This window comes from Mus caroli, chromosome 6 (assembly GCF_900094665.2).
Source record: "Mus caroli chromosome 6, CAROLI_EIJ_v1.1, whole genome shotgun sequence".
Classification (NCBI taxonomy): Eukaryota; Metazoa; Chordata; class Mammalia; order Rodentia; family Muridae; genus Mus; species Mus caroli.
The window spans coordinates 144,566,513-144,581,711 of NC_034575.1; the positions used below are offsets into that span (position 1 = coordinate 144,566,513).

At 45.0% G+C, this 15,199-nt stretch overlaps 1 protein-coding gene across 4 annotated transcripts in view; it reads left to right on the plus strand.

Moving 5' to 3' along the window:
- Nucleotides 1-13,840, plus strand: part of Arntl2 (aryl hydrocarbon receptor nuclear translocator like 2) — a 36,027-nt gene extending 22,187 nt beyond the window's left edge. For 2 of the 4 annotated variants that reach the window (XM_029478284.1, XM_029478285.1), the window contains exons 2-10: nt 1,132-1,196; nt 2,408-2,648; nt 3,104-3,210; nt 3,608-3,758; nt 5,829-5,887; nt 7,936-8,044; nt 8,852-8,939; nt 10,478-10,586; nt 13,401-13,840. In XM_029478284.1, coding sequence (XP_029334144.1) covers nt 1,132-1,196; nt 2,408-2,648; nt 3,104-3,210; nt 3,608-3,758; nt 5,829-5,887; nt 7,936-8,044; nt 8,852-8,939; nt 10,478-10,586; nt 13,401-13,537 — 1,066 coding nt within the window. In that variant the 3' untranslated portion in view covers nt 13,538-13,840. Of the gene's footprint in view, nt 1-1,055; nt 1,197-2,407; nt 2,649-3,103; nt 3,211-3,607; nt 3,759-5,828; nt 5,888-7,935; nt 8,045-8,851; nt 9,037-10,477; nt 10,587-13,400 lie in introns of those variants that run through there. The other 2 variants (XM_021165161.2, XM_029478283.1) reach the window with 2 other exon arrangements.
- The last annotated feature ends 1,359 nt before the right edge of the window (nt 13,841-15,199 follow it).

Consider the following 15,199-nt stretch of genomic DNA (forward strand, 5'->3'; position numbering starts at 1 on the left):
GGGGGGAGGGAGGGAGGGAGGGAGAAAGGAAAATTCCTTTACCCTACAGACATATACACTAAATGTATTCATATGAAGATAACCGTGCGGGAATATATGATTGCTTATAGTTTCAATCTAAATAGAACTTTTGTAAGACAATATTACTTGAGACAAAAAAGTTGCTGGGGATTTCTTCTCTTCTGTATATGACCCAGATTTCCCTGGTATGAAAGATCTTGTATAATTGGGCTTAGGAAGTATACATATTCATTGCCCAGAGATACTTGACATATGAAAATGTTTAGTGCCAAATGACTACTATGATATAGAAACAGCGGTAAGAGATGACTCTACTTAAGAGCAGTTGCAGCGCTTGCAGATGATGATCCAGGCTCTGTACCCAGCACACACACAGTCTTGCCTGGAACTCCAGCTCCAGAGAGGGTCTGATGCCCTTTCCTGGCCTCTACAGGCACACACAGGCATGTGCTCGGTGCACAGACATTCACTTGGATGAACACAACACACATAAAATAAACATAGTTTTTAAAAGTTAAAGAAATAATGATCTAGCCAGTTTTTAATTTTGGTTTGAGACAGGTTTTACTATGTAGCCTTTGCTGGTTTGTAGCTCCTTGTGTAGACCAGGCTGGCCTTGAACTCACTCCCTGAAGGAAGTCTTAAGATAAATTGCAAGTGTTTTAAATTGTTGAGTGTGGTAATCCGTGCCTGCAACTCCAACACTCTAAAGTTTGAGGCCCCCAGACCTACACTCTCTCCTCAAAAACAAAACACTGCCAAGCAAACACAAACTGAATATATCTGAATGTGATGAAACACTAGAAGGGACTGGAGCGCTAACAACGCTTACTGTTGTCCCTCAAGACCCGAGCTGGTTCTCAGAACCCACATCGGGCCAGTCGTAACCGTGACGCTTGAGCATGCACACAAGCAGGCGCGCGCATGAGCATGTGCAAAGATGAATCTCCTTTTTAAGAGAATTAGAGAAAGGGACGGGGAGGATTGTAAGCATGTCTGTGATTATTCTGTTCTCGTTCCTGCTGCTGTGAAAGCCTCTCAGGTTTACAGTCACCCCCACACTGGGCGACCATGCGTGCATTCTGGCTCCAGACGATCTTTCTTCTTTAGAATGAAGAGCTGTTCCATCCCTGTCAAAGAAGAGCACCCATGCTCGTCCTGCTCAAAGAAGAAAGGTGAGACTCCTGGGAGAGCCGGTGATTCGGAGCCTGGTGCAAAACGCAAGGTCCTAAGTAGTTTCTGTCCAGGAAAAAGTAAGTTTCATAGTCACGGCAAGAAATAGGATTCAAAGCGTCTAAGTAAGATTGTTTCTAAACTGAAATTATTTACACTGGCTCCCCACCAGGTGCACATCCTGTTGTGCTACTGAACCTGTAGGGAAGAGAACTTTAAGTTAGATTTGGGGCTAGACGTGATGTAGGCCTTAAAGCGTAGTTAGCACTCAAGTAACAGAGGCAGGTAAGATTTCTGTGAATTCAAGCCCAGCAGGGCTATGTCGAAATACCCTATCTCAAAGATAAAATAGTAAAATAAAAACTCAGACAACAACAAAGTTCAATCTCTTTTTAAAAAAGTTTTTGCTTGTTTGTTTGTCTTTTTATTTTGTGTTTTGTTTTTGTTTTGAGACAGGGTCTCACTTTGTAGCTTTACCCAGGAACTCACTGTGTAGACCAGGCTAGCCTCAAATGCACACAGATCCATCTACCTCCGCCTCCTGAGTGCTGGGATTAAAGGTGCATGCTACTATGTCCAACCCTAAAATAATTTTTTATCTTGCTTTTTAAGTGTGTGTGTGTGCCCACACAAGTGAGACCATTGCCAGTTGAGGCCATCAGATTCCCTGGAGCTGAAACTCCAGGTCAGCTGTGGGCTGCCTGATGCACGTGCTGAGAACTGAACCGAGCTCCTCTGACAGAGCACAGGCACTCCTAACTACTGAACCACCACTCCAGACTCCTGCTTGCTTCTTTTTGAGACAGAGTCTTACTATGTAGTCCAGTAGGGCGGGGATGCAGTATGTATGGCCATATATGTCTATAAATCATCATCGTAACTAACAGTAAGAGATTTGCAAGTTTCTTCATAATAGTCAGATGTAGTGTTATAGGCCTGTAATCACTTAGGAGGCTGAGGTAATAGTATCAGGGATTAGAGGATAGCCTGGTATACATAGGGAGCTGGTTAGAGGCTAGCCTGGGCTTCAGAATACATTTGTCTTGAAAAGAAAAAAAGAAAAGGAAAGGAAAAAGTGGAGAAAGAGGGAGAAGAAAGGAAAAAGGAAGAAGGGGAGGAGGAAGGGAGAGGAAGAGGAGGGAGGAAGAAGAAGAAGAAGGAGAAATATCAGCATCCACAGTGACCTAAGTGTATTGCTATGATTTTTCGTTAGACCGTAGAAAATTCCACACTGTCCATTGCACTGGATACTTGAGAAGCTGGCCTCTGAATGTTGTTGGCATGGAGAAAGAGACGGGCGGTGGGAAGGACAGCGGTCCTCTTACCTGCCTTGTGGCTATGGGACGGTTGCATCCATACATTGTCCCTCAGAAGAGTGGCAAGATCAACGTGAGACCGGCTGAGTTCATAACTCGCTTCGCAATGAACGGGAAATTCGTCTATGTTGACCAAAGGTAAACACTCCATGTTTCACTACCCAGAGGCCACTGGGGCAGCTGAAGCACAGCTTCGAAGCTCGCTGCAGTTTTCTCCTAACTAGGGCTTGAGAAGAGGAAGTATAATTTAAGTGAAATACGGAGATGGTGATGTTGGTGATTTTGGTAGAACTAGAGGGTAAACTTGGGAAAGTGTTTCCTAGCAGTGGTGTTGAGTCTGCCCTGCTCCATGGCTGCAGTGATGGTGGTACTGGTGGTACCCTGTACAGGCATCAGCAGGACATCATGGGGCCTCACCTGGGGTCCTGCTTGCAGTCTAGCTGTGGATGGGGAGGACCAAGGCAGCCCGTAGGAGCCCAGGCTAGCTCTTTCTCCAGACGGCTTTCCTGCAACCCCACCTGTGCTGGACCTGCAGTGTTCTGGGAGGCATCACCGTCAGCAACTGCCATGATGTTTTTCTATTTCAAAACCAGAGCAACGGCAATTTTAGGATACCTGCCTCAGGAACTTTTGGGAACTTCATGTTATGAATATTTTCATCAGGATGACCACAGTAGTTTGACTGACAAGCACAAAGCAGGTAGGTAATCCATTGAATGAGGTGCTTTTCGGGTAATTTAAAAATGACTTCAGCCAGGTGTGATGGATTACACTAAAAAAATCTCAGTATCTGGGAGGTGGCTTAGGGGATTAGGACTTCTAGGCTAACTTGGGCTACATAGCAAACTTCTGTCTAAATAAAGAAAGAAATGATTATACCATCAACTCTGAATTCCTTATGAAATCCAAAATTAATTCTCAAGGCCCTGGTCTGGCTTTGGTGGTGTCTGGGTTTCAGCATAGCCCCCTGGCTGGCCCGGAACCCGCAGGCACCCTCTCCATCCTCTGGGGGTGGAGTTACAGGCATGAGCCACCACTCCCAGCATGAAGGCTTTGGTTGTATAGGCTATTCCGCTAACTGCGGCTTTCCTGTGAAGTTCTGCAGAGTAAGGAGAAAATACTTACAGACTCGTACAAATTCAGAGTGAAGGATGGTGCCTTCGTGACTCTGAAGAGCGAGTGGTTCAGCTTCACAAACCCTTGGACCAAAGAGCTGGAGTACATTGTGTCTGTCAACAAATTGGTTTTGTGAGTAGTTTTCTGTGCTCTTAAGACCTTTGATCTAATTTCAAATGAGTATCTCTGCTTCTCTCTCTCTCTCTCTCCAGGGTTTCTCTGTATAGCCTTGGCTGTCCTGGAATTCACTTTCTAGACCAGGCTGGCCTAGAACTCAGAAATCTGCCTGTCTCTGCCTCCCAAGTGCTGGATTAAAGGCATATGCCACCACCGCCCAGCTCTGCTTCTCTTAAGACACTGTCTTAGTTAGGGTCTTTCTGCTGTGAACAGATACCATGACCAAGGCAACTCTTTTTTTGGGGGGGGGGGCTTTTTTGGGCTTTTTCGAGACAGGGTTTCTCTGAATAGCCCTGGCTGTCCTGGAATTCACTCTGGAGACCAGGCTGGCCTCAAACTCAGAAATCCTCCTGTCTCTGCCTCCCAAGTGCTGGGATTAAAGGTGTGCGCCACCACCGCCCAGCCCAAGAAAACTCTTATAAGGGCAATATCTAATTGTGGCTGGCTTACAGGTTCTGAGATTCAGTCCATTATCATTGAGGCAGCAACACAGCAGCATCCAGGCAGGCATAGTGCAGGAGGAGCTGAGAGTTCTACATCTTCATCTGAAGGCTGCTAGCAGAATACTGGCTTCCAGGCAGCTATGAGTGAGGTCTTAAAGCCCACACCCACGGTGACACACCTACTCCAACAAGGCCACACCTTCTCTAACAGGGCCACATCATCTGATAGTGCCACTCCCTGGGCCAAGCATATTAAACCATCACGAACACCTTTAACACTGCTTGGTTCTCTGTCTATATGACAGTTCCGTCTCTCAGGGGAGGGGGCACAGATGCCAGATCTATGTGGGCTTCTCCCATATCCATCCCCAGATCAATGTCTGCATTAGTTACAGCCCCTGATACAACATAAAGTCATGGAAATGGTTGTTGTTCCAGCTCATTTAGGAATAACAAGAGGGGAAAAAAAACCTCTGTGTTTGGGGGAGGTACAGGGTTTCCTCACAGTGTGCAGCTGGTGACCCCACAGAGCAGAACCCGAGGCTGCAGCAGCCAGCGGTCTGAGAACTTCCTTTTCTCTCCATAGATGTTAGTTGTTCAGATTAAGCTGACCATTGGCCTTCTGTAATCTACCACGTCGTGCTTGGTAAACATCTGGTGGCAAGGGTAGGCATTGTTATGCATACCTGTGTTCTTGGCACTCGGGAGGAAGAGGCAGGCGGATGAGAAATCCAAGGTCATTTTTGGCTACCTAGGGAGTTTGAGGCCAGCCTAGATTGCGTGAGACCTTGTCTCAGAGGAAAAAAACAAACAAACAAAAAAACAGAAAGAAAGAGAGAAAGGAAGGAAGGAAGGAAGAAAGGAAGGAGAGGAAGAGAAGGATGGAGGAGGAAGAAGAGGAGAGGAGAAGGTAGGTGGGATGTAGCTCAGTGGTAGAGTACTTGCTTAAAGTGTACATGACCCTTGGTTCAGTCCCCAGGAAGGAAGGCCGGGCACATGCTAAGGACTAAAGGCAGGCAGTTCTCTGAGTTTGAGGTAAACTTGGACTGTGTAACATGTTCCAGGATAGCCAGGAGAGACCTTGTCTTGAAACAAAAATAAAACAAAAAAGAAACAGTGTGGTTTTTTTGTGCCTCTTTGCCACAAGAAACTGTACCCAGCACAGCCAAGAGAGCAGAAATGTGCCAGTGTCCTCGGGGAAGCTCTCCTCTAGCCTGGTGCTCACTGCCCGATCATCCTGGCCTGAGCTTTGTTGCCCTGCTAAGTTTTTAAGTAGGTGTAAGGTTTTGTCAAACCAACTCCATTTGCTTGTCTTATGCTCAGTGTACACAGTACTAGGAGGCCTGTACCTCCCATGTTCCGTCTGCCATTCCGATGCAGCTGTGGACCTTTTGTACTAGGTGAACCGTCACTGTGGGAATGAGACCACTGGGGCATTTGCCACAGATCCTGATCTTAGCTGACGTGAACAATAAAATACAAATGAGTGGAAATTTGGCAAATCAAATACTTGGAGCCAATGTGGATGCATTAATAGATGCCCTGCCCCTCAGGGAGTGTCATGTGCTTTTCTGACCTCCAGGGGGCGCAGTGAGACCAGACTATCTTTGCTTCAGTGCGGCAGCAGCCAGTCCTCGGAAGGTAAGACAGAGTTTCAGATCAGGCGTGGTAACTCAGATGCATCATCCGGTAAGGATTCCATGAAGACGTGCTTTTCTGTCTAAGAATGGAGAAACTTTCCAGGGAAAGTTAGAAAACATTTTGACTGGACAGGTCTGTGCACTGGGCTATAGAAGGAGATAGGGGCAGGAGAGGTGGCTCAGAAAGTCCGGGCCCTTGTTGTATACAGGTACTGATCTGAGTTTAATCTCCAAAACATACATGAAGGTAGAAAGAAAGGACTGACATCACAGTGTGTCTTCATACACAAATCACACATACATATATCATACACACTCATACCATGTATGCATATATATATATGTGTGTGTATATATATGTATGATGTAGGTATATATATATATATATACCATACACATACATCATACATATACGTATCATACACATACACACATCATATACACACATCATACACACATATCATATACCCATACACACATATACATCATACACCTCAAAACATATATACATCATACATACATATACACACATATCAAAACACATATATATCATACACATACACATCAAAACATGCATACACACCAACACACGTACACACATACATCATACACATGTAAACAAAAACACATATATAAACATAAACACACATAGACATGCATATACACACATGTATCATACATGCAAACATATACATATACACATACATGTATGCATCACATATATACAATATCTTACATGCACATTCACTAAAAACTAAGGGCCTGTGAGGTGGCTCAGCAGATAAAGGTATTTGCCTCTAAACTGACTAACAAGTTGGGAAAGGACAGACTCCCACACATGGTCCTTTGACCTCCAAGTGTATGCTGTAGCATGCATGCGGCCACATACATTCTTCACACACACAATAATGAACAAGAGACCAAGTTCAGAAGTCACATAGACCCCATAGGAAACTTCCAGGAGCAGAAGTCCCCTTGAGGTGCCAGAGCACCTGGTTCATGTCTCCACCTTTAGTGTAACATGGTACTACACACAAGTCGCTGCTCACCTGACTGGTTCCCGACTGGACAGAGTTTCTTGTAATCAGACTGGTGGTGTCACATGGTCTCCCTCTAGCCTTATCCATGGTGTTCATGGCTTACCACTAGATAAATGAAAGACTGTCACGAAGGGCCTATTTTTCCATCTCAGATTTTTTTTTAACCACAGGGATATGCTCATGTTTTATATACAAAATGTATTTTTTTAAGTATCTGAATATGGTGGGGACATATGCATGTAATCCCAGCACTTAGGAGATAGAGTCAGGAAGATCAGGAGTGAGAGGCCGGCCTCAGCCACTTGAGACACTATCTAAACAAAACAAAGCAAAAATTAGGACGTAGAAACAGGCAGATCTCTGAGTTTGAGACCAGCCTGGTCTACAGAGTTCCTGGACAGCCAGGACTACACAGAGAAACTCTGTTTTGAGACAACAAAAAGTAAAAATGGGTAGACAAACAAACACACATCTGGGGCTGAAAAGACGGCTCAGAGGTTCAGAGCACTGGCTGCTTTGGAAGGACCTGAGTTTGATTCTCTACATATCTCGGCTCACAGCTGCCTGGAACTCTGGGTGATTCCATGCCCTTTTCTGACTTTTATGGGCAGTGTATGCATTTGATGCACCTCCATATATACAAGCAAACACTCATACACATAAAACAGAATAAACATAAACAAACAACACAAAAGGAGCAATGAAATATGAAGAAGTGGTGTTTCCGTGGCTTCGCTGTAAGGGTCAGAAGGGAAAAGACCATGCTGAAGGCCATGGGTCACTGCTGTGCCTTTGTGACTCTGCGCACATCTGTGATCGCCGCTCACAGCATCTCAAACATTGGGAATTGCAGAATAAAAGGTCGCATGTTTTCTGTTACCTTAAGGTGTAGGTCATCTATTTCTTTTCAGGAGAAAATTAGGGAATTATCTGAATAGAAAGAAAGCCACTAGCTAGGGCTGTGCACTCTAGCGCCCTTCCCTGAGTTTTCTCTTGTGCTGTTGCCTAGACTCATTTAGACAATCCTGCATCAATGTGCCCGGCGTATCCACGGGGACCGTCCTTGGTGCTGGGAGTATTGGAACAGATATTGCAAATGAGGTTCTGAGTTTACAGAGGTAAAGATGTTTTACTGCAAATATTCTCGTGTAAATGGCTGCTGTAATTAAACCAGTACATAGGTCAGTCATTCTCCTACTTGTGTGTGTGTGTGTGTGTGCGTGTGCATGTGTGTATGGGTGTGCATGTGTGTATGCGTGTGCATGTGTGCACACGTGTGTGTGTGTGTGTGTGTGTGTAAGTGTACCAGCATGCAGTAGGGCAGGACAGCGTAGCTGGTGTGGTGTGTGCCTATAAGTGGCTTGCTTGTAGGGACAGAGGCATCAGATCCCCTGGAGCTAGAGTTGCCAGCGGTTGGGAGCCACCCAGACAAGGACTTTTATAATCTCATTTTGGACAAGTTATTTCAAAACATCATATGAAATCCAGAATTCAGGAAGAAAAAAATCGATAAATTTAATTGCATAAAAAGTTCAAAATTGATGCATAAACTACACAGTTAAAATAAATGAATATATACCAGAAAGTGTGTGCATTGTATGTGTGTGGCAATGCATCCACAGCTTGCATATGTTTGTGTCAGTGCATGAACAACATTCATGTGTGTGTCGGTGCATGCACAGAATGCATGTGTGTGGGGGGGGTAAGTGCACACCACTGCATGTGTGTGTGGAGTGTTTTCAGCGCTTCGGGGTCAAAAATAAGTCTGAGATGTAAGAAGTCAACTGGTCTCAAGTACTGAATACGGAGTATTTAGTCTGCGGTTCTTTGCTGTTGTTTATCAGTGACTTATGATACCTTCAGAGGAGAAAGACTCCTTCTAAAATCCTGTCTGAGTAATAAATATCGCTTGTCTCCCTTCTCAGATTACACTCTTCATCCCCGGAAGATGCAAACCCTTCAGAAGAAGTGAGCGATGACCACAGTGTAAACGGTGGGAGCGCCTATGGGCCTGTGAGTGAAGTAAATGTTCATTGTCATTGTGTCAGGACCATTCTATGAAGATACATGGACCTTTCTGCTGACTCGGTCATCTTAAGGGACAGTATAGGTCAGTGGTTACAGGAGACACGGTTAGAGGCTTACAAAAGGGCTCCAGGGTGTGTGTGGCTCACATACCTAGTCTTTGTAATGTTGGGTTCAGAATTTAAACTCTGCCTCAGTGTCCTCACTTGTAAGGCAGGTATGATGATAACATACCGTGGATTAGGCGATGGAGATAGGGTGCCATGTAGCCCAGGCTGGCCCAAAACTCGCTGTGTAGCTGAGGATTACCTTAAACTAATTTTCCCACCTCTACCTTCCAAGTGCCAGGATCACAGGCATTCACTACCACACCATTTAAATCCAAACTCTCCAAATGGTGGCTGCCACACCTGCTAGGTGCTCAGAGAGCAGGAGCTTTTACGATCATCACAGATTCTAACGTGGCAGCTTCAGAGTACTCACGTAGTTTGAAAGAGGTTTAAATGAAATAAGTACTAGAGGCCACTTGGTCAAACTGACAAACACAGCTAACTGAAATACATGTTGCATGTATAGTAATTACGCCATAGGCTGGTGGGGCTCACCTGCCATATGGCAGCTTGAGAGGTGGAAAGTGCATTCAGGGCCCCCCCAGGCATAAAGAGTAGCCTCAACGCTAGCTTAGGCAACTTAGTGAGACCCTGTCTCAGAATAAAAAGGTTTTAAATATTAAAAAATGCAAAGGGATGGATGGATAGCTTAGTGGTAGAGCACTTGGATGGTCCATGGGGGACCTGGGTTTGAGCCCCATGTGGGGCCGAGGACACTAAGCCTACTGCGATCTGGAAGTCTGAAATGCATGATGATGCTAGTGTGGTATAGAACAAACAGCATGAGGTGGCCAGTTAGCCTTGAGAATGGAAGAGGAGGAGGAGGAGGAGGAGATGTGACCGGGGGAACGTGGGCCAGAAAATACAAACATCACATGATATGGATAAAACTTGTGTGGAAATATAATGTATCTTCCTATCTTATCATTTATTCATTTAGCAAATACAGTAATCTCATAGAAATGGACATATAAGCCATTGTAATAAAATCTTCTGGCCTCCACCCGTGCGTGCATACATGTACAGACACACACATCACACACACACATGTACAGACACACACATCTCACACACACACACACACGCATGTACAGACACACATCTCACACACACGCATGCATATGCATATGTGTGCACACACATGTACAGACACACATCTCACACACACACATCACACACACAGGCATGCACATACACTCATATAAAGGGATCTAGGCTTTAGTGTCAGATGCCTTGGTTTGGAATCTGGTGGCTCTCAGCTTCCGAAATGGAAGATGCACATGGAGTGTGTGGGCACCAGAGTCCTCACGCATGGCTGATGAAGGTACTGGTGCTGGTCGTTCTGACAGCACCCATGGTTCTCACTCTGCTCAGGTAGGAAGGAGCCTTGCTGACCGCTCCATCCTGTCTTTTCAGGCATCCACTAGGGAGCTTTTTGCAGTGAGTCCTTCTGAAACAGAGGTCCTGGAGGCTGCCAGGCAACAACAGAGCACTGAACCCGCCCACCCTCACAGACCACTTCCCGGTAAGTTGTCCTTGTCATCAGACACCATGTACATTCCCAGTCTCTGTCTTTGACACTGTGTCCTTAAACACAGGGGACTTCTGAAGAAGCAGGTAGTTTTTAAAATAAGATTTTTCCCCCAATCAGGAAGCACACTTCGGTAATGCCAACATTTACAGGTTGAGGCAGAGTATTACCATGAGTTCAAGGCTATCATGGGCTACATAGTGAGCACTAGGCCACCCAGGGCTAATAGAAAGTCCCTGTCTCAAAAAGCACCCCCCACCCCACCCCATAAACAACCACCAAACCCAGTCACTAGGCAGATGCCAACAAGAGCCTGCTGACCGACTGGAGCCTGATATAGCTGTCTCCTGTGAAGCTCTGCCAGTGCCTGGCAAATACAGAAGTGGATGCTCACAGCCATCCATTGAACAGAGCACAAGGTCCCCAATGAAGGAGCCAGAGAAAGTACCCAGGGAGCTGATGGGGACTGAAGCCCCATAGGAGGAATATCAATATGAATTAACCAGCACTCCCAGAGCTCCTTGGAACTATATCACCAATCAAAGAAAACCCATGGTGGAATTTGTGGCTCTAGCTATATATGTAGCAGAGGATGGCCTAGTCGGTCATCAGTGGGAGGAGAGGCCCTTGGTCCTGTGAAGGTTCTATGCCCCAGTATAGGGGAATGCCAGGGCCAGGAAGTGGGAGTGGGTGGGTTGGGGAGCAGGGGGAGGGGATAGGCAATTTTCAGAGGGAAAACTAGGAATGGGGATAACATTTGAAATGTAAATAAAGAAAATATCTAATTTTTTTTAAAAAAAAAGCCCCCTCCCAAAACATACCCAGGATTTCAGCACCTGCACACAATGGTCAGCAGTCATTGTTTTTTGGGGGGTTTTGTTTGTTTGTTTGTTTTGTTTTTGACAATTTTTTTTCAATTTGTTTTTTTTAAATATTTTTTATTACGTATTTTCCTCAATTACATTTCCAATGCTATCCCAAAAGTCCCCCATACCCTCCCCACAATTTTTTTTTGAGACAGGATTTCTCTGTATATCCCTGGCTGCCCTGGAACTCACTTTGTAGACCAGGCTGGCCTCGAACTCAGAAATCCACCTGCCTCTGCCTCCTAAGAGCTGGGATTAAAGGCGTGCACCACCACGCCCGGCTGTTTTTTTTTTTTGTTTGTTTGTTTGTTTTTACAATTTTTTAATTTTTATCGTATGTGGATGGATGTTTTTTGTCCTACACGTATACAGTCTCCTCAGAAAGGTTATTGTCTACTCTAGAACCTGAGCTACGGGTTGTGAGCTGCCATGTGGGTGCTGGGAATCAAACAGGGCTCCTCTGGAAGAGCGCGTACCTGCTGATCTCTCTCTCCTGCCCCGATCAGTTATTCTTGGTATGAAGATGTGTGTCAGTCACTAAACCTGTCACAAAGGGTGCAGTCATCAGTTAAGCCCTTCTGCATTTTACTGAATACACATAATTCAAATAAAAATTTATAAGTATTTCCATGTAGGAAAAAAAATGTCCATTCTCAAGAATTACCAAGGAATTAAAAAAGGCTCATGCTAAAAAATAAAATAAAATAAAATAAATAAAGGAAAAGTGCAGGAGCCCTGGAGAGATGACGCAGTGATTAAGAGCACTGGCTGCTCTTGCAGAGGACCCGAGTTCAATTCCCAGCACACACACGGCATTTCCTCTGGTACTGCATGTACAAGACACACAGACATACATGCGGGTAAAACACACATATACGTACAATAAAATAATATTTTAAAAATCCAACTCCTGCAATTTAAGACATTTCGCTTTCCCTGGCTTTACCTGATTGAAAGACATGTGTTCTGAGTTCCTCCTGTCACTGTGATGAAGCAAGAAGTGGCTTAGAGAAGAAAGGGCAGAAAGCTCACTGTTCCCAGTCCATCACTGAGAGGAGGCTGTTAGTCAAGCCATGGTCAAAGCAGACAGAAATGATTCACGCTAACTTGTTTGCTTTTGCATGCTCACACAATTCAGGACACAGCCCATGAAATGGTAACACCCACAGTCAGGGCAGCTCTTTTATAAAAGTTCCTCACAGGCCTTCTTCTCACAGGTCCAGACAATTGCACACTGAGGCTCTCTTCCCAGGTTCTAGATTGCAGCAAATTGACATTTAAAGCTAAGACTTGGGGGCTGGAGAAATGTCTCAATGGCTAAGAGCACTGACTGTTCTTCCGAGAGGATCTGGGTTCAATCTCCAGCACCCACATGGCAGCTCACCACTGTCTGTACCTCCAATATTTGACACCCTCACACAGACATATGTGAAGGCAAAACACCAATGCAGATAAAATAAAATAAAAGTAAAACGCTAAGCCTCACCCAGGTTACCTCTTGTATCCCGGGTTGGGCTCACCCATGTCTGTAGCTAAAGATCACCTGGAACTTCTGGTTCTCCCACCTCATGCTGGGATTGCAGGTGTACACTACCATGCCTGGCTTATACAGCGCTGGGCATCAAACTCAGGGCTTCGTGCGTGCTAGGCAAGCCTTTCTCTAACAGAACCTTGGACCCTGCCATTGGCCTTGCTGTTCTTGACTACAGCTGTATTTTTACATCTATTTTACGTGCATGAGTGTTCTGCCCACATGTATGTCTGTGTACCACACACATGTCTAGCGCCTACATCTAGAGATCCCCTGGAGCTGGAGTTATAGATGGTTGTGGAGCCCCTGCAAGAGTGCTCCTAACCTCTGAGCCTTCTCTCCAGTCTCACTGACTGTAGGTATTTATTATGACCTGCCCGTACTTACATAGTCCTGTGTTTTAACTTACAGGTGACAGTGCCCAGCTGGGTTTTGATGTCCTGTGTGACAGTGACAGCACAGACATGGCTGCATTCATGAATTACCTCGAAGCAGAGGGGGGCCTGGGTGACCCTGGGGACTTCAGTGACATCCAGTGGGCACTCTAGCATTTTGACTTTGTACTCTAACATGAGAATCATTTCAGAGTGTTTCATTGACAAAACACTCTACTCTGGAGCACTGTATTGGGACATTTTATCTCTTATTACTAGTCTACTGACTTTTATATATCTGCCCTTTATTCTCACTGGCATGTGCAGAGTCACACATTCTCCTCCAAAGAGAAACAGCCAAGTTTATTAATCCCTCTTTACACAGTGAGAAGGCAGCTTTGGGGTCAGGCTGCCATATTTTTGCTAAAATATTCTGACCAAAAACTGCTACGAACCATATTGTTGGGACTCTTTCTTTCTTTCTTTCTTTCTTTCTTTCTTTCTTTCTTTCTTTCTTTCTTTCTTTCTTTCTTTCTTTCTTTCTTTCTCCTTTTTTATTATTTTTTTGGTATGCTTTTGTTTTTGAGTTTGGGATTTTTGTTTTGTTTTGTTCTGTCTGTTTTCTGTTTTTGTTTTCAAGACAGGGTTTCTCTGTGTATCCCTGGCTGTCTTGTAACTCACTCTGTAGACCAGGCTGGCCTTGAACTCAGAGATCTGCCTGCCTCTTCCTCCCAAGTGTTGAGATTAAAGCCATACATCACAATTCCCAGCTTAAATACAGTCCCTGAAATCATGAGGCAATGAGAAATCACTTAGAAGCCAACTTTCTTGTAATAATTTGGAATGTAGAAGGCATTTTTAAAAAGTAACTAACCCAGAGGTAGCTCAGATGGAGGACTGTAAGAATTAGGATGATTTAAAATTCTGGCCCAGGAATGCAGCTCAGGTGACAGAGTCCTTGCCTAGCAGCAAGTCTTGGGTTCAGTTCCTAGCACTGTAAACCACTTTGGGTGCACACTTTGTAATCCTAGCTCTCAGGAGGATCATAAATTCAAAGCCAGCCTTGGCTACATAGCAAATTGGAGGTCATCCTGGGATTCACGAAACCCTGTCTTTAAAAATAAATAAAATAAAAAGATTATTTAAATTTCTGCCTATTTGCCTTTCTGAAGAGTCATACTTTAGTGTGTGTGTGTGTGTGTGTCTGTGTGTGTGTGTTTTCCCTTCACGCATGTCTGTGTACCACTTGCATGCCTGTACCTGTAAAGGCCACAAGAGGGCATCAGGTCCCCTGGAACTGGAATTACAGACAGTTGTGAATTGCAGTGTGGATTTCTGGAAGAGAAGCTAGTGCTCTTAGCCACGGAGTCAAGTCACACCGATTGTATTTTAATTTAATTGTCTTTGCTGAGTACACTCACACAGGCCCTCTTCTGTGCTCCTCAAATGCAGCTAGATGAGCTGAGCTGAGACAGAACGGCGTTCAGACCCACTCTTTCTTCTTTGTGTTGCTACATCTCCTCCCAGCCCCTGAATGGCCTTCTGAGCCCTCACCCTAGTGTCCCTCTCTGACCTTGCATTGTGCCAACTACTTGGGCTATAGAAGGTCAAACAGAACTTCTGTCAGACCTGTGATTTGCAAGCGTCACCAGTGTGCTGGGGTCCTGGTGTGCAATTTTGAGATGCTGGGTACATAAAGATGTATTAGCACACTATCTATTTGAGCTGACACATGTCCTTGATGTTGAGGGGCCAGCACCCCTCCTGGGATCCACTTAAGACATCCATGTTCAGCATAAGCTGAAGAAACCCTGCCCAAGGGTCAGGGTGATTCGG